Source organism: Panthera onca, chromosome B3 (assembly GCF_046562875.1).
Source record: "Panthera onca isolate mPanOnc1 chromosome B3, mPanOnc1 haplotype 2, whole genome shotgun sequence".
Lineage (NCBI taxonomy): Eukaryota > Metazoa > Chordata > Mammalia > Carnivora > Felidae > Panthera > Panthera onca.
Genome location: NC_138344.1, coordinates 7031344 through 7056402, shown reverse-complemented (window position 1 = coordinate 7056402; position 25059 = coordinate 7031344). Strand labels below are relative to the sequence as shown.

At 46.1% G+C, this 25059-nt stretch overlaps 1 protein-coding gene across 8 annotated transcripts in view; it reads right to left on the bottom strand.

Moving 5' to 3' along the window:
• The window catches only part of DET1 (DET1 partner of COP1 E3 ubiquitin ligase), a 58070-nt gene that overhangs the window by 16588 nt on the left and 16423 nt on the right, over positions 1 to 25059 (bottom strand). For 2 of the 8 annotated variants that reach the window (XR_013556436.2, XM_078448998.2), the window contains exons 4-5: positions 22299 to 22490; positions 562 to 700 (exon numbers count right to left, since the gene is read on the bottom strand). Coding sequence is in view for 6 of the 8 variants with exons in the window: in XM_078448998.2 (XP_078305124.1) it covers positions 562 to 700; positions 22299 to 22490 (331 nt within the window). In the remaining 2 variants the exon portion in view is untranslated. Of the gene's footprint in view, positions 1 to 531; positions 701 to 4563; positions 8433 to 10346; positions 11499 to 11760; positions 12725 to 18610; positions 19271 to 22298; positions 22491 to 25059 lie in introns of those variants that run through there. The other 6 variants (XM_078448999.2, XM_078449000.2, XR_013556435.2 and 3 more) reach the window with 5 other exon arrangements.

Sequence of the window (25059 nt, the reverse complement as noted above, 5' to 3'; positions counted from 1 at the left end):
TGTGGCTCACACAACACCAAGCATGCACCTAGAAGGTGCCTGCGGGCTGGGACAAGCCGGCCTGTGCCTCCACAGTGGGGGGACCCTGAGGTGATGGCTTCCTATTCTCACTTCATCAATAAGAAGCAGCTGGAAGGGAAGCCAGAACCAAGGGTCATCGTCCCCCATGGTCTCTCTAGAAATGGGAAAAGCGAAGCCTTCCCTCTCATGGGCAGAAGGACGTGAAAATGCCCGGTCAACCCTTCCAACCCTCCCTCGCACCCACCACTCCGAGAGGGTGCCTTCTGCCACGTGTGTTGGGCACCGTGTCGGGCGTGCAGTCTCCTCCTTCATCCTCCTGACCCTTACATCAGTATTCTTGTGCATATTTATAGGTGGAGAAACTGAGGCTGAGAAGGGGTGGAGTCAGAATCCTAGACGCCACACTCTCAGCCCTCACTAGACTCCCTCCCTCGGGAGTGCCGGGTGAGTCTGCCCTCCAGCTCTGTCCCTCCCTCACTCTCCCCTACACTCAGGCCATCTGAACACCCACTCCCACTCGGTCTTTCATGGGGTCCTCACCTCCTTCGCTGTCTGGCCCGGCCGTGCAGGAGAGAAGCTCAGGCATCGGACTTCGAGAGAACTGGACTCACACCCTGACTTTCCCACGCACTGCGTGTGATATTTGGAGCAAGTTAAGTCTCCGGGCCTCGATGGGCTCCTGTGAAAACAGGAGTAATGTTACTTCCCACACGGCGCTGCTGTTTAGAGAGGTGGGATTGCACAGCAGGGCAGTCACGGGTGGAGCCCAGGACAGTCAGTTCTCAACACGAGCTTTGGAACCAGGCCACTCGGGCTCCCATCTCCACTCTCCCACCCAGTGACCAAGGGCCAGGGGCCGAGTGATCCGGAAATGCCTCCTAATCTCTCCTTCCTGGTCTTCCAAGTGCCAACCACAACAGTTTCTGCTTCATGAGGTTGTCATGAGGATTTAAGGAGTTAATGAACATGTAGTTTAAATACCATGCTGGGCACACAGTGACCCATCAATTGAGTCTAGCTATTGTTGTTGTATTTTCTTCTCAACAAGAACACTCCCCTGGGTGATCCTGGCCCTTCGATCCTAACCTGCAGGCTAGAGCTCTGGTTCTCCAGGCTCATTACGCACCCTCCTGTGGATGCCTCACTGGGCGTCCCACAGCCTGCCAACTGTGTCTGGTACTTTCCCTTCCACAACCGCCTCTTCCTGGGTCCCTGGTCTTGGTCGGGCACCGCCCCGTCCCACCTGCCTAACTCATCCTTACCTGTTCTTCCCCCAGCCCCCACGTACAACTGCTCACCCCCTCCCCACCCCTGGGTCACTGCCAGACCTCCAGTGCTCCTGACCACCCCCCACAGGCCACAGGGCACAGAGGCCTGGTCAAGTGTGCCGGGTGGGCCCAGGACCGGGGCCGGATCAAGCACAGAGATGGTCCTCATCTGAGAGGCAGCAACTCAGAGAGAAGCCAAGTTTTCAACCGGCTTTGCCACCCAAAAGGAGCTGTCACGGCCTGAGCGCTGACTCTGGGCCACACGGCGCCGAGCCTCCACCTGACGTTCCAGGGTCAGCCGCCAGATGTACGGAGCTAGTCAGGTGGGAGAAGGCAGGAACCAGGTGGGCAGGAGAAGCCGTGAGAAGCAGGCTGGACGCAGAGGACGGGAGGCCCACCCTGCAGGGTTTCTGCACCTATGAAGGCAGCTCTGTTCCCCGCCTGGGGTGTGACAGGGAGGACCCCAAAGAGCCCTTACACAGATATTTCACTTCCTCTGTCACCTCAACAGCCTGTTCCCCAGCCCTACCTCCCTACCTCCTGACTGCCCTCACCAGGTCAAATCCACTCTGCAGCCGGAGTGGTCAGGAAACACAAATCTGACACATGGTTTCACGATGACACTCCTCAGGGCCAAGTGCAAGCCCTCAGCAGAACCACCCCCTCAGGTGCTCTTGGCCTTGGGGAATTGAAGGTCTGCTGTGCCAGTCCCCAGGCAGGCCAAGCTCTGTGACTCCAGCCTCTGGCGGCGTCCCCTCCTCTTCCCTCTCCCCTCCTCTCCCCTTTCCTCACCAGGCTAACCCCTGTCTTCCTTCGGAATTGGGCTCAGGCAGCATCTCTGCCAGAAGCTGGCCCCGTGTGGGTCAGGCACCCAGGGTGTCTGCTCCCAGGCCCCTGGAGCACCCATCTGTCTCTCAGCTGCTTTCAAGGAATCCCGCAGCCTGTCTCCCTGGGTCTGTTCAGCCCAGCGCCCAGCTCAGCTCTGACACTCAGAAGCAGCTCAAGAAACGTCTGCGGAACAATGAGTAAATACAAGGGGGGCCCTGCAGGTGCAGCCTCCCTCACCACTGTGGGTGCAGAAAGGCGTGGGGCTCACACACACAACGGGCCGATGGATGGACAAAGTGGGGTTACACAAGCCAGCCTGTGGGCCTCCTGATGGCAACATGGCTATTTTACAAATCCTCAAAACTGTAAAAACACCACGTATGCTACATAAAGCGTGTCACTGAGCAGCACCTCATCTCAAAAACGTCCAGTCTGTGGCCTCTGCGGAAGAAGCATCTGGGAGGAACCAGGCCTCAAGTCAGGCTGCTGAGCAGCCACCTCTCAGACCCCTTAAGGAATGGCAAGTTCAGGTTCAGGGTGGTGGCTGCCACTGACCTCTATCTCCCCATGCCCTCTTCCCAAAGCCCCAGGAAAACCAGAGCAGTTAGTGGGCCAGTTGGAGTGAAGCTTTCCTTTTGCCCTTGTCCAAGATGGGGTGCTCCCAGGGCACCCCCAAGTCCATTCTGAAAGGCAGGCTCTGCTTACTATGGGGTGAGATCATCTCTCTTCCCCCAAAGTCTCTCAGCTGCACTTCATAATCCCAATGGACCTTTCTAGACCATGTTGCTCTACCTGTGTTACAGCTGGTGATATTCTTGCTGTTTGCTCTGATCATGCACTCGAAGGATGGGTGGGGTGGGCAGTTCAAGGGTCATGAGGTTTTAGCACCACATCTGGCTTTGCAGGAATAACAGGTTCAGATCATTTGCTTCTTTTAGAGAATTAGCCCTGGACCCAGGGACCCTTTGCCCCATGCCCCCACCCCAGGCTGTGACAGCAGGTGGACTGGCCAAACGCCACCCCCCACTTGTCTGGAGAGAAGCAATCCGATGTGAGCACTGCATGTTGCTAGGGAGCCACTGGCAACAGCTGGCTGCGAAATAAGTCGTGTCCTTGGGAAAGCATGTTCCTGGCTGCTAATTAAATGCTGCTGCAGCCTCTTTCTTCGGGGAGCTATAGAAATGTGCTGAATTAATGCAGGCAGGAGCAGGCAGGGAGCAGCGGGTTCACCATCCTGCTAAGGCCCCTCCTGGCTGTACAGGGAAAAGGCTCAGGGGGCTGCAATGAAATTGCCGAGCCCCCGGGGGCTAGTAAAGAAAATCCTGGCTTCAGACTATGAGGCTCAGCTAGCCCACAGAGTGCCTACCTAATACCATCCCGGCTGCTACAGGTGAATTCACTGGCTAAACGCTTTTTTTTTTTTTTAACTCTTTAAATCCCACTTCTGAGTATATATCCAAAAGAATGGAAAGCAGGATCTCAAAGATATATTTGTATACTCATGGTCACAGAAGCACTATTCACGATAGCCGAGAGCAACACGTACGTGTCCACACAGGGGTAAATGGGTGAACAAAGGGTGGTATACACGTACATGTAATGGAATATTATTCAGCCTTGAAAATGAAGGAAATTCTTTTTAATGTTTATTTATTTATTTTGAGAGAGAGCGCATGAGCAGGGGAGGGGCAGAGAGAGAGGCAGACAAGAGAATCCCAAGCAAGCTCCCCTACTGCCAGTGCAGAGCCTGACGCCAGGCTCAATCCCACAAACTGTGAGATCGTGACCTGAGCCAAGATCAAGAGTCTACACTTAACCAACTGAGCCACCCGGAAGCCCCGAAAATGAAGGAAATTCTGACATAGGCTACAACGTGGACAAACCTTGAGGACATTTTGCTAAGTGACACTCACCAGTCACAAAAAGACACCAGGAAAGGGCAAATACCACATGATTCCACTTACAGGACGTAACTAGTCATACTCATAGAAAGAAAGCACAACGGTGGTTGCCAGGGGCTGGGCGAGGGAGAAATGGGAATTATTGCATAATGGGGACAGAGTTTCAGTTTTGCAAGATGAACCAACTGCAGAGATTGATGGCACAACAATGTGAATATATTTAGCAATACTGAACTGCACGTAAATAAGTACGCTGGTAAATTTGATGGTTTGTGCTTTATTCCCCAACTAAAAATTGAACAAAACTCATTAAAAATGTTAAGTAATACGTGTTCATAGTTAAAGGATTACAGAGATAAAAGAAATAAGCTAGAGAGTAAATGTCCACATTCCCTTGCCCCCACGTCTGCTCTCCAGAAGTAATTATTGTTAATAGCGTCTTCAGTATGTTTTCAAAAGTGTTCTACGACTCCATGACTATGGATATATTTAATATCTATAGTGACCTCAATTTCAGCACAGATTTTTTTTTTAGTTTTTTAAAAAAATATGTTTTCACATTAAATACAGTTGTTCAATTACTACAGCTCAAAGAGCTTTCCAAATCAATATGTATGGACTTGCCTCATTATTTTTCACAGCTGTATCAGCTCCGATTTTATGGACAGAGCTTGTAATTCATTTTGTCTGTCCTCTATCAATGCACATCAAGTAGTTTCCACTTTTTCACAGTGGAAAAGTTACAATGAAATGGCCTTGTGCATATGTCTTGCTCACATATGCAAATGTTTTGTCCTAATGCACAGAACTTAACTGGGTTTTCAAAATATGAATATTTACGAAGACACTGCTCTTTTGTCCTTCAAGAAGTTTCAATCAGTTTACTCCCCCAACAGTAGGGGAGAGCACCCTACGCTCTTGACAACATGGCATCATCAAACACTTAACCTTCGCTATTCTGATGGGTGAAAAATGTCACATTTTTTTTTATGTAAGTCATAATGGTTTACTGATAGGATGCCACTATCATATATTCTCTTTATAGGTTATTTTGTTTCTTTTCTTGTTTTTAATTCTTTTTTTTCTGCTTTAAATTTTTTATTTTTTAAATTTACACCCAAATTAGTTAGCATATAGTGCAATGATTTCAGGAGTAGATTCCTTAATGCCCCTTACCCATTTAGCCCCCCTCCAACCTCTCCAGTAACCCTCTGTTTGTTCTCCATATTTAAGTCTCTTATGTTTTGTCCTCCTCCCTGTTTTTATATTATTTTTGCTTCCCTTCCCTTATGTTCACCTGTTCTGTGTCTTAAAGTCCTCATATGAGTGAAGCCCTATGATATTTGTCTTTCTCTCATGGACTAATTTTGCTTAGCATAATGCCCTCTAGGTCCATCCACATAGTTGCAAATGGCAAGATTTCATTCTTTTTGGTTGCCGAGTAATACTTCATTGTATACATATATACACCACATCTTCTTCATCCATTCATCCCTCGATGGACATTTGGGCTCTTTCCATACTTTGGCTATTGTTGATACTGCTGCTATAAACATTGGGGGGGGGGTGCCTGTACCCCTTCAAAACAGCACACCCGTATCCCTTGGATAAATGCCTAGTAGTGCAATTGCTGGGTTGTAGGGGTAGTTCTATTTTTAGTTCTTTGATAAACCTCCATACTGTTTTCCAGAGTGGCTGCACCAGCTTGCATTCCCACCAACAATGCAAAAGAGATCCTCTTTCTCCACATCCTCGCCAACATCTGTTGTTGCCTGAGTTGTTAATGTTAGCCATTCTTACAGGTATAAGGTGGTATCTCATTGTGGTTTTGATTTGTATTTCCCTGATGATGAGTGATGTGGAGCATCTTTTCATGTGTCGGTTGGCCATCTGGATGTCTTCTTTGGAGAAGTGTCTATTCATGTCTTTTGCCCATGTCTTCACTGGATTATTTATTTATTGTGTGTTGAGTTTGATAAGTTCTTTATACATTTTGGATACTAACCCTTTATCTGATATGTCATTTGCAAATATCTTCTCCCATTCTGTCAGTTGCCTTTTAGTTTTGCTGATTGTTTCCTTTGCTGTGCAGAAGCTTTTTATTTCGATGAGGTCCCAGTAGTTCATTTTTGCTTTTGTTTCCCTTGCCTCCGGAGACGTGTTGAGTAAGAAGTTGCTACGGCCAAGATCAAAGAGGTTTTTGCCTGCTTTCTCCTTGAGGATGTTGATGGCTTCCTGTCTTACATTGAGGTCTTTCATCCATTTTGTGTTTATTTTCGTGTATGGTGTAACAAAGTGGCCCAGGTTCATTTTTCTGCATGCCATTGTCCAGTTTTCCCAGCACCACTTGCTGAAGAGACTGTCTTTATCCCACTGGATATTCTTTCCTGCTTTGTCAAAGATTAGTTGGCCATACGTTTGTGGGTCCATTTCTGGGTTCTCTATTCTGTTCTGTTGATCTGAGTGTCTGTTTTTGTGCCATAAATGTCACGTTTTCATATAGCTGTTGACCACGTGTATGTATTTTTTCTGTGAACACTCTGCTAATAAGATTCTTTGCCCATTTTTAACTGGGGATTGTTCATCTTTTTATATTTTAAAAATGTTTTACACTAAAAAAATCAATCCTTTGGTAAGTGTGTTGTCATTTGTCATGTGATTTTGTTTTGATAATTGTTATGCAAAAGTTTCCACTTGTATATGTTCAATTTGTTTTAATGTTATTTTTGAGAAAGAGAGAGAGCGAGCATGAGCAGGGGAGGGGCAGAGACCGAGATGGAGAGAGAGTATCCCAAGCAGGCTCCATGCTCAGTGTGGAGCCCAGTGTGGGGCTCGATCTCACCAACTGTGAGATCATGACCTGAGCTGAAATCAAGAGTTGGATGCTTAACTGAGTCACCCAGGAGCCCTGAAAACCAGTATTTATCTAATGCAATGCTTTTCAGCCTTCCAAAGCTAATCCCCCTATCTGATAAGCAGGAAAATCTCATGTCCCTCCAAGATTTGGGGGAGATGTGTCTCAGTTATGAATCCATCTTCCGCATAACCTCATCAGATAAGATTTTTTTTAACTTTCTGCAATTTGTAATGTGAAAACTTACACACTTTTTCATTCTCCCAATAAAAATCTCAACTAATTTTTTCAAAATTTCTGTCAAGATTCTAACATGCCCACGACCTCAATTTTATCTGTAACCTACCCTGAGTTGATAATCACTTTTTAGATAAGCTATATTCTTAAAAATTTTAACCAAAATGGCATTAAAACATTTCTTTAAAAATAATTGACTGTGGAAGGGGTCCCTGGGTAGTCAGTCGGTTGGGTGTCTGACTCTTGATTTTGGCTCAGGTCACAATCTCATGGTTTGTGAGACCAGGTTCCACATTGGGCTCCACACTAAGCGTGGAACCTGCTTAAGATTCTCTCTCTCCCTCTGCCCGTCTCCCCTATTCACGCTCTCTTCTCTAAAATAAAAATAAAATAAAACAAAATAAACTGACTGTGAAAAACAATCTAAAGGCAATTTATTCTCAATAACATATCCCTCCTTAAGGACAGACTTCAAACCTCATAACACATGTCCCCCCGTCCCCCAAAAAACCCTTTAAAGATGAGGGAGAAGAAACTGAGTTTGAAAACCACCTTTATTTTACTTCTGGGTTCCCCCATTCAGAATATTTCCATTCCCTCCGTTTTTTAAATTTTCCTTTTAGCAGAAATATAGACCCCTCTCTGTTCTTTCAACAATTAATTAAAGCGAAGTGACAATCTCCTCTCCTAATCCTGGGAAATTAATACTAAGTTTGGAAGACACACAGTAGTTGAAGACCAGGAGATCTCTCTCTGGTCTCAGGACGATGAATGGGATGCACAGCATGGGGCCTGGGAACTCGGCTTCTGCTGGCAGGGCCAGGCGGCAGTTTTAGGCAGCTGTCCTGTGGATCTGTAAGTGCTCCCTGGGGGGGGACAGAACTGTAAGTGCTCCCTGGGGGGCACGGAACTCCATCATCAGAGTTAATAAAGCAGGACACAGAGAAGCCCGGGCTCCCACCGCACAACCCACCCCTCGGCTCCTTCCTCCCACCTCCGCATTCAGACACTGGTTATCTGGAAGCTTCCCCGATGGCACGACGACACCCCTCATTTTACGGGATCTCTCGCACACCGCAGATTTTACACGGCAACCTCATGTCTACAACCTTGTCGGCTCCATTGTTCCAGTAACATTTTGCTCACTTTGAGTCTCCGTGTCACGTTTTGGTAATTCTTGCAATATTTCAAACTTTTCCATTGTTGTCATATTTGTTGTGGCAATCTGCGATGAGTGATCTTTGATGTTACATAATTGTTTTGTCGTGTGTTCTGACTGCTCCATCAACCAGTTGTCCCCCTCTTTCTCACTCTCCCTGATCCCTGAAACACAACAATATTGAAATGAGGCCAATTAGTAACCCTACAGTGGCCTCTAAGTGTCTGTGTGAAAGGAAGAGTCACACATCTCTCACTTGAAATCGGAAGCTGGAAATGATTAACCTCAGTGAGGAAGGCATATTGAAAGCTGAGAGAAGCCAAAAGCTAGGCCTCTTGCCCCAAACAGTTAGGCAAGTTGTGAATGTAAAGGAAAAATTCTTGAAGGACATTAAAAGTGCTACTCCAGTGAACACACACATAAGAGAAACAGCCTCACTGCTGACAAAGAGAAAGTCTTCGTGGCCTGCAGAGAAGATCCAACCGGCCACAACCTTCCCTGGGGGCAAAGTCTAATCCAGAGCAAGGCCCTCACTCTCTTCACTTCCGTGAAGGCTGAGAGAGGTAGGGAAGCCACAGAAGACAGGTTGGAAGCTAGCAGAGGTTGGTCCGTGAGGCTTAAGGGAAGACAAGACACCTTCTCCATAACATGAAACTACAAGGCGAAGCAGCGAGTGCTGACGTAGAAGCTCCAGCAAGTTCTCCAGAAGCTCCAGCTGCGATCGTTAATGAAGGTGGCTCCACCAAACAACAGATTTTCAGTGTGGATGCAACGGCCTTATATCAGAAGAAGATGCCATCTAGGACTTTCTTAGCTGGAGAGAAGTCAATGTCTGGCTTCAAAGGACAGGTTGACTCTGTTGGTAGGGGCTAATGCAGCTGCTGGCTTCAAGTGGAAGCCTGTGCTCATGTGCCACTCTGAAAATCCTAGGGCCTTTAAGAATTATGCTCAACCTACTCTGCCTGTGCTCTGTCAGTGATGTAACAAAGTCCGGACAGTACTTGTGTTTACAACACGGTACACGAAATACTGCAAACCCAAACACTGTTGAGACCTACTGCTCAGAAAAAAAAATGATTCCTTTCAAAATATTGCTGCTCGTTGACAATGCATCTGGTCACCCAAGAATTCTGATGGAGATGTACGAGACTGATGTTGTTTATACACCTACTGACACAGCATCCATTCTGCAGCCCACGCATCTAGACATAATTTCAACTTTCAGGTCTTATTATTTAAGAAATACATTTTGTAAGGCTATAGCTGCCACAGATAGGGATTCCTCTGACGGATCTGGGCAAGTAAATTGAAAACCTTCTGGAAAGGCTTCACCATTCTGGACGCCAATAAGAACATTCATGATTCATGAGAAGAGGTCAGAATACCAACATGAACAGGAGTTTGGAAGAAATTGATCCCAACCCTCCTGGATGACTTTGAGGGGTTCAAGACTTCAGGAGAGGAAGTCACTGCAGATGTGGTGGAAACAGCAAGAGAACAGGAAGCGGAGCCTGAAAATGGGATTGAATTGATGAAATCTCATGATCAAACTGTAACAGATGAAGAGTTGCTTCTTGGGAAGAGCACAGAAAGCCGTTCCCTGAGACAGTGCCTCCTACTGGCGGAGGAGATTGTTGAAATGACAACAAAGGATTTGGAATATTACCTACACTCAGCTGACAGCGCAACGGCGGGTTTTGAGAAGACTCCAATTTTGAAAGAAGCTCTGCTGTGGGAAAAAGTCATCAAATGGCATCACCAGCTACAGAGAAATCGGTTGCGATAGAAGAGTCCATTGATGTAGCAAACTTCTCCGTTGTCTTATTTTGAGAAATTGCCACAGCCACCCCAACCTTCAGCGGCCACCAGTCAGCACCGTCGACATTGAGGCAAGACCCTCCACCAGCAAAAAGATTACAGTTCACTGAAAGCTCAGGTGGCAGCATTTTTTAGCGACATTTTTAAAATTAAGGTATGTGCATTGTTTTTTTGCTGCACAGCATTTAATGCTGCTGCACACTTAACAGACTATTGCATGGTGTAAATACAGCTTTTATACACACAGGGAAACAAAAACATTCATTTGACTTGCTTTATTGTGATATCCATTTTACGGCAGTGCTGGGGAACCAAACTGGCACTATCTCTGAGGTACGGCTGTATTCAGAAACATTTTCAGACCAGAAACGGTTGGGGCTATGACACGAATTCTTATATTCCTAGTTCCTGGCACTTAGCAGGTCCTCAAAACATTTTTAATACATAAATGAACAAATAAGCCAACCAACATACTAGTGTTAAGAGGGAGAAATATGTGGATTTTCAACCTTAATAAAAAATATCCTTATTGGTCATCCCCCTCTAAGGGAGGGAGTGGATACAGAGGCACTGAATCGTAAGAATTCCCTGTGAATGTTATCGGTAATCAGTGAAACCCCAGTTTAGATCTCTATAAATCCAGGATTTAAGTGAATTCTGACACAGGCTGGATTAGTTTTACCTGCTATTAACTAGTAATGATGGGCAAATCACTTAGCGTCTCAGAGATTAGTTTCCTTATTTATAAAACGAGGGTAATATGGCCTTTTTCAAATATAAGGTGTCATATTGCAAAACACGCCATTATTTATGTGTGTTCATCAGATATTGTTACATAACAAATTGCCCCCCAAACTCAGCAGCTTAAAACCACATTTATCTCACAGGCTTTCTGAGAGTCAAAAATCTGGAAGTGGCTTGGCTGGGTGGTTCTTGCTCAGGGTTTCTCATGAGGCTGCGGTCATCCGCAGGCTTGACTGAGGCCGGAGGACCCGTTTCCAAGATATCTCTCTCACATGGCTATTAGCAAGAAGCCAAGTGGGTCCCTCCAGAAGGCTGTCCGAATGTCCTCACGACAGGACAGCTGGTCTCCCCCAGAGTGAGTGGTTGAAGGGGGGGGGGGGGGGGCAGGGGGTAGAGTGGATGTAGAAGCCTGGCCCCAAGATGCCGTTTATAAACCGAGGCTTGAAAAGTGACACACTCACACTTCTGCTTGTGTCGTTTTGGTCACACAGACCAACCCAGATACAATGTGGGAGGGAACTACCCAAAAGCATGAATCGAGGAGGCGGGATCACTGCAGGACATCCTGGAAGCGGGCTACCAACCATGCGGCACTAACAAAGGAACCTAGATAATCGTACCATGACGACGCTTAGTACTTAGGACATTTTGTACTGTATTAACCGTACCTTTTATTTTCTTTTTTTTTTTTTTTTTTTTTTAGTCGATTTTTTTTTTTTTTTCAACGTTTATTTATTTTTGGGACAGAGAGAGACAGAGCATGAACGGGGGAGGGACAGAGAGAGAGGGAGACACAGAATCGGAAACAGGCTCCAGGCTCTGAGCCATCAGCCCAGAGCCTGACGCGGGGCTCGAACTCACGGACCGTGAGATCGTGACCTGGCTGAAGTCGGACGCTTAACCGACTGCGCCACCCAGGCGCCCCCGTACCTTTTATTTTCTGATGCTTTGACCGATTAGGACCTCACTGACCTTACAGGGACTGCCCCTCCCAGGGTCAGCTAACTCCTAGAGACAGCAAACAACTCCCTGGGAGTGTGCCTTTACACGCACACCAACCAATCCGGAGCCAATGCCCCAACCACCTCCTATACGGTGCTCTCACACTCTGGGCCACTATCCAGCTGCCCTAATCACCTCAGAGCCAGGTATCAGACAATTAGGGGCAGCCCCTATGTCGCAGAGCTCACCGAAATTATTCAGATTAGCCAATCCCAAGCCTTCTCAGCCTGCCTTGCCTGTTGTAGAAACCACAATAAAGGCTCTCACCCACATTTTCCCCTGGCTCCTCGACCTCCCGATTGACCCAGCTGCCTCCCCATGGGGCTTGATATGCCCTGCCCCGTTTCTAGAGACGTGTAGGTAAAACAGACTTCTTCCTTCATGACAGTCATTCCCATCTCTGTGTGTCTTACCGTATCGAGTTAAAACAAACCCTACTAGTACCCTTAAAACATATACATATTCAAAGAGCATTTTAGGCCTTCTTTTTTTTTTTTTTTGGATTTAGAGGTATTAGGGGGACACTGAAGAACATCCAGTGTCATTAGTATTTCTCATTCGACTTAGGCTCTAGTTTTCATTTTCTTCCTATTTTGAATCACGTGCCCCTGGAAGCGAATCGGCTTCTGTTCAGAGTCAGCAGGAAGTTTCTGACCAGTTCACACCTTAATGATTAGTCCTGCACTTTGCATGAATTGGTCACACAAGGCCTCTCGTTGCATTACAACTTCTTCCATTTATTCCGAGGCCTGTGACAGTCTCCCCTTCCTTCACTTGCCTTGTTGGTTGTGTGACAGGCGGTCCTTTTCCACGAAACTCAGTAGGCCAGTAAAACTTCGTTTGCCAGCGGTTATCTTTCTCTCTTAGTTCCAAAAAGCACTCGGTGGCTGCTCTGCAAAAAAATGTGGCCTCACGTTCATTCCTTCAGTGGCAAACCTTTGCTTCGCTGATACCAAAATTAACCACACTGCTCGGCTTCCGCACCTTTCTGTATATAAAATAACCTTTCAACACCAAATCCTAGGATACTCTTTTTGAAGACACTTCAAAGAGCATGGGCATTTAACACGTGTGGTATCCCCAGTGCACATTACTCAACAGCAATGAGGACAACGTGAAGAGCATGCTCAGTGTGAACCCGCACAGGCGACGACAGCGGTGACGTTGTGGTTGCTGACTGACACTGACGAGATCCCCATATTGGATACACTCCAATTTTAAAAATGCATCTCAGAATCGATGAAATGAAGGAATACCTTCCAATATAAGGTGCTTACCTAGCTCCTGACCCCAGAGTGAGCACTTAGTAAACGTTCATGATCAACAACAACAAACTGTCAGCAAACAAGGCTCCTTTGAATCCAATGTATTTGGCCGCAAAGAGGGTTAGGGATGTTCTGGTCTTCTCAGAACAGAGACTGTGGTGGCAGAATGGCACCCCCTCAAAAGCCACCGGTGTCCTGTGTAGGGGCTGGGCCTAGAGAAGGGGCAAGCTTGTGTTTCTGGATCAGCAAGGAACAAAGAGGCACCACCAGGGCTGGGTGCGGTCTCTGTGACATTGAGGCGGGGGGAGCCTCCCCCACAGGCCAGGAAATCTAGGGAGAGAATGGAAGCTAGGATTTATTGGCTACTTCCTGTATGAAGAGCTTCAACTAATATTCATTTACTGCTCACATCAGCCCTGCCGAGCAGACGTTACCCCATTTTACAGAGAAACTGAAACTCGGTAAAATTCTTATTGTCAAGCAAGCCCAAGGATACAGAGCTAGCAGGTGACAGGGACAGGCCCTACTCATAAGCCTGACCTGTTCCCATAGTTCTGTCAGGACAACGTGGGTAAAGAATGAGTCCTACTATGCATCTCTCTATCCTCCCATGTTATTTCTGCCTCTGGTAATCAAATGTTGTATGATGGAGAGAGTCTTCAGAATTTTTCCTTTCTTTGCTTTCTTTTTTTTCTTTTTTTAAACAACAGAGGGTTATAGCTATAAAGGGTATACACTGAGCAGATTGATGTTGTAAACAAAATTGCCCTCTGGAACATCAAAATCATTTAATATGCTCAATTCCTTTCGAAGCACGTATTGCAGAGAACCGTTATGCTGATTACCAATAATTATAATCCATTCATTAAGAAAAGTCTCCAAGGGTTTCTACAAAGGAACACTTCATGGCTGAGATGCAGTTACTCTGTGTACTTGAAAAATAATGAAGCTACCGTTCTTTTAAAAATTATCTAATTTAGGCTTTTCACTGATTTAATACTGTGCTTCTCTACAAGGACTCTGAATGAAAGAGACTAAATTTAAATAGAGCCTTTCTCTCAAAGGCCCAGAACGGCTTGGCCCTGATCATTGACACATCAGCCCCTGCAGAATAGGGATGAGAAGAGAGTTCCAGGCAAGAATTTAGATCTGAAAGATAAATCCCCTGAAGTCTCTGCTTTTCTTAAACATTTTTGGTTCCAAAGAGCTTGATTCTCCAAAGATTCTTGAAGTTCACTGGATATCTGTAGAAAGAAGGCACTAGAATTTACTGAGAGGAGCCTAAAATCCTTTAGAAACAAAGTTAATATAAACACACAGGGGTTGTGAACTTCATATGGCTCAAGTGCTCAATGAGCTCAGTGCTTTATCGCTCATTTTAGTTACATCCTTTTAGCTATAAGAAACACCCAGGCCAGTACAGGTATGGCTGAAGGGGACTATCAGAGAGCCAGGAATCTTACTGAAATCAGAGAACAGGAGTCATAACTGGGCCTTTTCAAACCCAACCTAATAAGATACCCAGCCAGCAGGAATTTCCTGACTCTTTCCACGGAGGACCTGCCTTTCTCTTTGCATCTATTAATTTGCTTTCAATTATAAGAAACAACAACAACAACAACAACAAATCAATTCAAAGTGGCTTAAACAGTATGGAAGCTTATTGTCTCCCAGAACCGGAAACCCAGATGTAGGATGGGTTATACGGTTGAGTGATCCAGCCAACCAACTACGTTATCTACGTTATCCGGGTTCTTTCCTCTCTACTCTGCCATCCAGTTCAGCTCCCTCCTCAAGGAATTTTGTTTTTTTTTAATTTGTTTTTACCATTTGTTTATTTTTGAGAGAGAGAGAGAGAGAGAGCGAGCATGAGCAGGGGAGGGGCAGAGACAAAGGGAGATACAGAATCCAAAGCAGGCTCCAGGCTCCGAGCTGTCAGCACAGAGCCCCGTGTGGGGCTTGAACTCACAGGCCACAAGATCATGACCTCAGCCGAAGTGGGACACTTAACCGACTGAACGTCCCAGGCACCCCTGGCTGATTCTTTTTGAATAGGATCATTGGGTGGTGGGTTGTGGAACTGTGGGCCACATGGTTCCTCACAGACATTTTCAAAAGAGAAATGTTTCCCCCACAGTTCCAGAAACCTCTACCTTACAGTATCATTGACCTGACAGAAGTCACACGACATTCGTAAACTAACCCCTTCTGCCCGCTGGTCTTGACCTAGTTCTAGTCACTAACATGGAGTAAGGGATCACCACGGTTGGTAAGGCAAAGTCAGATATGTGGGCGCTATGGGGAGAGGTGGGGGCTGGAAAAAAGGAAAACTGGAAATAGTTCCTAAGTTATTGCCTGCAGTAAATGGGTAAACGCTGAAGCCATCTGGAAACTCTGGGAGGAAAACAATGGGTTAGAGGTGGGGAGTGAGACTCAAGAGCCCAGTTTTGGAGACGCTGGTTTTGAAATGCCTATTAGATATTCAAATGAAGATGCCAGGTAAGCCATGGGATATATGAATTTGGAGGTCCAGGAAGGCATCAGGGTTGGGGTTATAATTTTGCAAATCATCAGCATATAGCTAGAATATAAAACCAGGGAAATGGACAAAATCAATTAAAGAAATGGTATACAGAGGAAATGAGGAGAGAATCCAAGGCCAAGGGCTGGGGCACTCTAGCATCTAAAGGTAGAGCCGAGAAGCCAGCAAAGGGGACCAACGAGCAACCATCAGCAAGGCAGGAAGAAAACCAGAAACTCGTACTGTCCCAGAAACCAAGAAAAGCAAGTGCTTCCTGACAGAGAGAGAAATGAATTATGCCCGATGTCGGGCTGCTGAGCACAAAAGGGATGAGAGGTGTGTGAACGGGCAACATGGAGTCCCTGGTGGCTGGGACAAGTACCGTGTCAGTGGAGGGGGGACTAAAACCCATCTGGAGTGGGCTGAGGAAAAATAGGACGTGGTGGGGTGAAAACATTTAATTTAAACAACTCTTTTGAGAAGTTTTTCTGTGAAGGGTAACAGAGAGGTGGGCAGTAACTGAAGGGGGAGAAGAGGCCAAAGCAGGAGGTTTTAAAGAAAAAAGATCTGCGGCCCCTGGGTGGCTCAGTAGGTTGATAGTCTGACTTCGGCTCAGGTCATGATCTCACGGTCCGTGAGTTCGAGTCCCACATTGGACTCTGTGCTGACAGCTCAGAGCCTGAAACCTGCTTCAGATCCTGTGTCTCCCTCTCTCTCCCTCTCTCTCCCTCTCTATGCCCCTCCCTTTCTTGCACTCTGTCTCTCTCTCTCTCTCTCTCTCAAAAATAAATATACATTAAAAAAAAAAAAAAAAAAGATAAAGAAGATCGTAAGGGTGCCTGGCTGGCTCAGTCAGTAGATCATGCAACTCTTGATCTCAGTGCTGTGCGTTCAAGCCCCTTGTCGGGTGGAGAGATTACTTAAAAATAAAATCTTTAAAAAAAGATAAAAGAAAAAAAGAACATCCTAGAGTGTATCTAATGTGCTAGTAGAAATGACCTATCAAGAGGAAGATACAGTAAAGAATAATTGCAGGAGTGAAGAAGTTGAGAAGTCTAGAAGAGACAGGATTCAGTGAGCACGGGTTGGAGTTGGCCTTTTAGGGAAGCAAGGGTTCTGGGCTCCGGAGGAAAAGCAGGCAAGGAACATAGACACAAGTCATGGGGTTGACATGGTGAAAGAAAGATAAGGCAATTCCCCCACGTGATTGTTTCCGCTTCCGTCTGGAAGCGGGTGGCAAGGTGATCAGGGAGAAAAGGAAGGTGGGCTTTGGAAGAGGAATGGTGTCAAACGGCAATTTCAGCGAGTGGGAGAGTAAACAGAGCAGGAAAGCGTATGAGAATTGCTTGGGGAGTTAGACGAGATGGAAGATAGAAGATATGACCAGGAGAATGGAGGAGTAAGGCAACAGGAAGTACACATTAAGCTTCAGAAAGGCTAGGACACCGCCCAGGGTCACAGACCTAATGGGCAGAAGGGCGGGGATTCCCACTGCGGCCCGAGTGACTCCACGCTCCCCAGTCCCTCAGGTACAGTCCAAGCAACCTGGCACAGAAGAAAGCTGCAGGTGAAGGGCTTCAACCACGGAAGATTGGTTGAGTCCCCACAAACGTGTGACTGCTTTGGGATCCTGATTTTGTCATGACCTACGAAGAATCTAGGAGAATGCTTCAGTATTTCATCCTTCCAGAAGCCCAGTGAGGTCATTCAAACCCTCCTCTTCTCCTCTGGATTACCACCACTGGCTTGTCGGCCCGCCTCCAAATCATCTTCCAGACTGCTAAAGACAGTCTTTGTGAAATCTGGATCACGTCTTCCACCGCACAAACCCTAACACCACACACAAGACTTCTCTTCATGATTCGGTCACACTCCCCTGGCCTCCCCTCAGCCTGTGCCGCAGCCATGTTCGTTACCATTCCACGGCCCTGACAACCCTGTTCACGCTTCCGCACCTTTGTGCGTGCTGGCTCTCTCCTCGAAACGTCCCCTGCCCTGGTCCACACAACAGACTCCCGTTTGTCCGGCTCCAGTGTCCCTTCCCCAGTATGGCTCTCCTCCTCCACCTCTCCTTCATCCTTCTCCACTGTTCCCAGAGAACCACTACTGGGGCTTCTGCCATTCTGCATTATAATTCTCTTTATTGGTCTATCTGTCTCATCCGCCAGATCTCAGCACGGCATCTACCCGACCCATAGCTGGCGCTCAAATCCTGTGCTGCACGCTGAATGAGAATGAATGCAGCCGTTCGATACTGAGGATGAGGAAATTAGCTGAACTGTTTGTGGTGGGACTCTGTATCTCCTATCACATTGGTTATGTTCCCAAGGGAGGTCGATCTGGATGGCGGAGGGATACGCAATCCATCTGTTCGCATCCGTGACTCCACAACCTGCTCTGAAATCCAACATTTCAAGCTGCTGTCAAAGTCAGGTGCTACCAAACAAGCTGACTTCATAAGCGGGGGATACGCTGTGCGGATGAGACAGAAGCAGCCTCACGAGCCCGCCGGAGGACACCGGCTGAGACCGCACAGGAGGAGGCTGGCTGGGGGCCAGCAGGTGTTCGGAGGAGCTGTGACAGCCGGGCCATCCAGGAGCAGTCAGTCTGATCTCTTTAGGGACACGTGGAGCCTGCCAGCTCTCACGACCCAACTGCCGTGCGTGCCACACAGTGTCTGTATCCGCTACAGCCCCAGAGAACGCATCACTCTCCCACCTGCATGACACAGACCGTGCAGATGGGAGCGTGCTTCCACATGACAATGTGCATTTATGCCCGGCCCTCCAGCTGTAACGACTACCAGGACAAAACCCCAGGGAAGACGACAATCCTGACAGATAACGGTCTTCCGTGCTGGCACATACCACTCCGCTCTCCCCAGGGCAGCTGCTGGAGCCATGGCCTCCAGTCCCTTTCACAGTCCCTCCTGGAACCACAAATGTAAAAAGTATTCGGTGAGACCGGGACAGAAGGCAGTCAGCAAACAGGATATATTTAAGTAAGAAAATACCAAGGCTTTATTTGTGTTTTCTTTATATAAAGATAGCCCTGCTGTCGGCTACATGGAAAGATGGACACAGTTCCCGTGAGCAAAGATGTACCCACTTCAGACCGCATACCATAACGCCAAAGAATGGACATGAAGGGGGGAAAGGTGTAATGCTGTCATCTTCAAATAGCAATAAAATGCAAAAAAGAACAAAAACTAACCGGACTTAATTAATGCTGGGCATTCCCACAGGGAAAGGACCAGAGGACTTGCAATCAATCAGTAGTTGGATACGATAAAAATTCCATTTGGCTGGGCCACCCTCGCTCCTCTCTCCGGCTCTCCCCAACTGAGGTATAACCATCTGGAACCAACAAAGCCGGTAGGCAGGAGCTTTTGCTTCAGAGTCCACTGAGACAAGAAGGGGGCAACGTTTCGGAAGACCAGGTAACGGGGCTCTGGTGAGGCACCTACGTGCAGCAGTGTCGCATGTGGAAGTTGACAACGTACTCGGCATTAGTCCTCTGCACGGAAATAGCAAAAGGCTCAAAAGGGTGAAAGGTGAATGCAACAAGGCGCCGCACTGTGTGGTTGATGGGGCGGCCCAGTAAGCCTGCCTGGATCTCAAACTTGAGCAGACCAGAGTCCCGGGCATAGAACCTAAACAGAACAAGGAGAGAAAGAGAGGATGGTACAGAGATATTCACCACCACTTTGCAATCCGCTCAGCACGGGAACGCAGCAACTCTAACTCAATCTTACTCACGGGATCTCCTCTTACATCAGCCTCAGGGTATCAGAATTGCGAAACCACCTTTGTCTGAGCTGCTCGTTATATGCACGGGGTCACTGTGAATTTTACTGTGCTGTCCTGAGTCACTGGCTCCTTTCTCTTTCCCAAGATAACCCTTAGTTACAGCCTTAACTCCAGCCTCCTCTTTTCCAGACACACTGCCCCAAGAGTATCTAGACCAGAGCTAGAAATGAAATGCAAGCCACGTGTACACTTTTAAATTTCCAAGTAGTCACATTTAAAAAAGGTAAAAAGAGAAAGGTGAAATTAATTTTAATAAAATATTCTGTTTAACCCAATATTAGCATCCAAAATACTATCATTTCAACCTATAATTCATGTAAAAAAATATTAATGAGCTATTTCATTCTTTTTTTTTGTATTAAGTCTTTGAAATCTGATGTGGGACACCTGAGCACATGTCAACTTGGACTAGTCACATCTTAAATGCTTAACAGCCACATGCAGCTAGTGGCTCCGATATAGGACAGTGTAGATCTAGACCCATATTTGAGTTGTTAAGAACAAACTCTTTTGAAAGGTTCTTCTTTTTCACACCCAAAAACAAAATACTAACTAGTCCGACATTTTTCATCGAATAATTCCATTCATCCCCATACTTAAATACATTTTCCCATATGCAAAGTAAGTGTCCTCTGGAATCAGGAACTAGAGATGTTCAGGGGGGTTGGGGCTGAATTAGGGTAAGTTCCAGAAAAATGAGAGCTCTGAAATAGAGAGCTCTGTAATTTCCCTTTTGGAAAACAAACATATGTACCCATAAAGATACTCATAATCCCATTTCCAAGAATTTCTATCCTCAGAATTTAATCCAAATGAAGTTAATAGTGATGTGAATAAAGACGGCTACTCTATCAAAGCTCTAATGTAAAAATGCAGACCGAGAATAAAGGCTCAGCAACAGGGGAAGAGTTAAATCAACTGCGGTGCATCTAACTGAGGGAACAATATGCTGTCATCAGGACTGCTATTCGGAGGACTATGTAACAACACAGAAAAACATTTATAAAATACAAGCCGACTACAAAGTATTACGTTAACCAGGATGACAACTTGGCACGTGCAAACCTGCAGAACGACAAAGACGAGACTGGAATACACAATACAGGTGTTCAAGTCACAGCATTTCCTCTTCCAGTGCCTCTAATATCCTTACATTTCTCATTTTAAATTAAAAATAAGTGAAAAAACCCTGGAGTCAGGGGCAATAGCCATTTCCAAATTTGTCACTTAGGTTAATCTTTTCAAATCAGAGGCAGGTCAGAAAGGAGGGGAGTGTATCTCACACTAGTTGACAATATCAAATGAGGCCCACGATATGCTTTTATGCGTGAAAACCACATTCACCTCACCCACATAGTCCCCAACACACAAAGGGCCTGTAAGCAAAGCCAGTTGTCTGAGCTTCTAAATCTAATTACCAGTTTACAGGAAATATGAGAGACTGAGAAAAATAGTAAATACTACTCCAGGGATGCGGTGAGCAAACTTCAGAATGTGGGAAACACTACAGGACAAGCAACATGGTTTCTTCAACAATTTCACTGCAAGGAAAAGAGGAAGGAAGCGGAACATATAGAATAAAACGGACTTAAGGGAGAAGCGACCAAATACAATGTATGAACCCTGTTTAGATCCTGATGGGAACACGTGGAACCATAAAAGAATATTTACAAGACAACAGGGAAATGTGAAAACTAGGTATTGGGTGGTCTTAATAAATTTTTGATAATTTTCTAAGATAGAATAATGGTACTGAGGTTGTATTTTTGTAAGTCTTTCTCTTTTAGACATTACTAAAATATATATGAGCAAAATGCTATGAAATCTGGGATTTGCTTCATCATATCAAGAGTGGCATTTGGGGCGAGGGGGAGTGGTGGTGGTGGAAAGACAAAGCAACACTGACCATGGGATGGGATGGCAACTGTTAAGACTGGGTGGTGGGCAAAAAAAAAAAAAAAAAAAAAAAAAAAAAGACTGGGTGGTGGGTGCATGCAGGTTCATTACACTCTTCCGCTTTTATGTTTAAAACTTTCTGCAATTAAAAAAAAAAAAGGTTAACTGTTTTTTGGAAACTGACTGAAATTTCCCAAAGGAAACGCCATGAATGGTGATTAATCGTACAGCATATGTTACACAGGCCTCTTTAATACACAATGAAGCCGGACTGTGAAATACCAGCTACCACTGTTTCTATGTTTCTACGTGAAAAAGAGCCTCCACTCTCCAGCCCAGGGTTCCAGAACATACCTCCCCCGAAATAACCTCACGGGTGGCGGTGGTGCCCAATCCTCTCCCTAGTACCCAATACATCACACAGAACAACACAAGCTCCCAACAGAGAGAAGGGGTGGGGGGGCGGGGGGGGGGGGAGGTTCTGTGAAGAGGACATTTGTGAGGGAGGGACTGCCTGTAAGAGGTCAGTCTCAAGTTTCTAGCAACAATACAGTATCAACATTCCAGAATTTCTTCAAGTGAGGAAGCCAGAGTTTCTCCAAAACCTGCCTGTTCCCCAAACTATCTCTGCTGGCTTTTCTACTAGATAACATGGGAGATAAAATGATTTGAGTGAAATAAATTTAGAAAGTCTCAACCTACTGCTATTATGAAATGGCATGTGGTTTTATACCCTGGATACCTTCAAAAGGGAACAAAAACTCATCTGAATTGGATGTTTTCAGGAGAAGCAAAGGGCAGAACTACTGAGACTAGCACGTACATGATCAAAAGCACTCACCACATTACAGAAACAGCCTGTCCCTCCAACTGAAGCCATGAGTACAAGCGGACATAGTCACAGTGAAATGATGTCCAAGAAGAAGAGAGAGGGGGCGGGCCACCCGTAGCCCTGAGGCTACAGTGATGGTGTACCTGATAGGGTGATCTCCACAAGTCTTGGGTCGCTCCATGACGGACACCCACTTGTCGTCGTAGCTGAAGAGAGACAAATCAAGGTAGGGGCTACCGCTGTAAGACTGGGCACTGATGGGGAGCTGCCCCAGCAGCCGGCGTACTGCCTCCGTGTGCCCTCCGTACTTGGCGTTTACGATAGTGTCTTTAAACCTAAAATAAAGCACCAGTGAGGAAGGCTGTGTTAGTGGACACACCAAGCTGCCTTGGATTTTAAGCTGATAAAACATGTCTAAAAACAACTCATTCTGTACACAGAAATCTAGGTAATGCAGGAAGTCAGAGCTCTCACACATCCCCAGTCGGCCCGGCTACAAATATTCTCAGAAACAGAAAAAAATTCGCAATAGGAACATTAAATTACATTAGAAGAGTTAACAAAGACTTTCCAAACAAGTTTAAAAGGAGTGTGACTACTCTGTGACAGCACTTCCATTCAATTCTACTTCCCCCAAATAATAGCCTAGGTTTGCATCAAGAGTTCTAGAGAGCAAAGAACCCTGTAGAACAGAGCGGCCTCTCTGTGACTCTCCGTGGGATCAGTTATAAGCCAACCTTCCATCAAAACTCTGGGGGGGGCCAGGTGGCTCAGTCAGTTAAGCAGCCGACTTCGGCTCAGGTCATGATCTCTCGGTCTGTGAGTTCGAGCCCCATGTCGAGCTCTGTGCTGACAGCTCAGAGCCTGGAGCCTGCTTCCCATTCCGTGTCTCCCTCTCTCTCTGCCCCTGCCCTGCTTGCTCTGTCTCTCTCTCTCAAAAACAATAAACATTAAAGCAAAACAAAAAAAACCTTGGACGAACTACTCGTTCTGTGTTCAAAGTTTACAAGCTAGCTACCTGTGCTCCTGCAGAAACACCAGCGTCTGAAGAACTGTAACGCGGACACAGTCGCACATCTCACTTTTTTTTAATAACAACAACCATGGGGCAATTTCTCACACTTGTAATGAATACCAAATTTAATACCCTTTGACCAAGCATTTCTCTTCTTGTGGAAATTTACCCTAAGGAAGCAATCCCATACTTAGAAAAATCTCTCTGCCCCTTTAATAAAGCATTGCTGATGATAGCAATAAATTGACAGAAAATTAAGAACCTAATGGAAAACCGTAATTTTCAAAGACTGCATAGTAACAGTGGAAACATTTATCATAATGGTAAGTAAAAGAAACAGGCTACACTCTGTCTACACAGTATGATTAAAAAAAAAAAAAAAAAAAAAAACCAGAGAAAAAAATTAGTCCTAAAAATCAGACTGGTGGTGGGGGTGCCTGGGTGGCTCAGTCGGTTAAGTATCCGACTTCGGCTCAGGTCATGATCTCGTGGGTCGAGCCCCGTGTCAGGCTCTGTGCTGACAGCTCAGAGCCTGGAGCCTGCTTCGGATTTTGTGTCTCCCTCTCTGTCTGCCCTTCTCCCACTCACCTTCTGTCTCTCTATCGAAAATAAACATTAAAAAAAAATCAGACTGGTAGAAATATGTCAAAATAATTGTGCCTGTGTAATCACATTTTGTTTTTATTCTTTTTCACTTTCCTACAGTTTCTTAGAAAGAATGTCAACCATCAGTATGTATTTCTTTAATCTCTACATCAAAGTATATCATATGGTTTAAAATGCAAAGGGAAAATAATTTAGTCCAGGGACAAAATATGACATCTCATCCCTGAAATTAATGGCATGAAAACCAAATAAAACAAATTTAAAAACTTAAACGTTCCTGACTTTGAGGAGACCAGAAAGACTGATGAGATGGGTTCTGTATTTTGTCTTCACCATTAACCTGTGATTCTAGATGGACATTAACACCTCGTTTATGAGCCTAGCTATCAATACTGCTTTTCCGTTACTCTTCTTGACAGTAATTTTCACCACCTCAGTGTAAGTCATAAAATTAAGTCTTGGGCCAAAGAGAACTTATTTCTTTCCTTTTGAAGGAGCAGGAATCATCGTTTTCAGCTCCTTGTCAGCCAAGATCCAGCATGACCTCTCACAACCCGCACCACGGCCTTGCCTGGCTCACTGGCTCCCAGTGACGGGGGCCGGCCCACGGTGAAAGCAGTGCTTTTCCAGCGGCACCACCACCTCCACTCGCCACGCTCCCCACGGACAAAAAGATGAAGCCGTCATCCCCGTGACAACTTGCAGCGTTTAAATCCTGGCTCACCGTCACTCTGTCCAGTTATGCCTCTCTCAGTTCGTGGGGATTTCCAAATTCGTAGAGATGATCCTTCCAGCACCATGGCCCCCCTGGTTCCTGAACCTCCTCTCTGCCTCAGCCCTCATTCCGAGGTACTACATCCTCAGTCTCACCATTACCCATGACTGCGACCTCTCTGTAACATCAGGGTGAGGCACCACTCTCTCCAGCCTCCTCCTCTCCTATCTTTCCAGCCCATTCCCTCTACTCCCTAGACCTACAGTCCACTGATTCTACCAGTTTTTGTCACGCTACACCTTGATCATATCCTGTGTCCTCTCTCTTTCCTCAGGCCATGCTTCAGTTCCACACTTAATCCACTGCACTCATCCTCCACAACTCTGCCTTCTCTTGCTTGGTGGCACTTCCCTGGAAAACCTACAGCCCTAGTTAAGCTCAACTCTGCCCGTTCCATGCCTGTATCTGCTCGGTGTTCTCCACGGCTGGAGGGAAACATACAACGCTCGCTTAAATGTATAACCATGAACGTCGTGGGGCCCTCCTGCTGCAGGCACTCAGGCTGCAG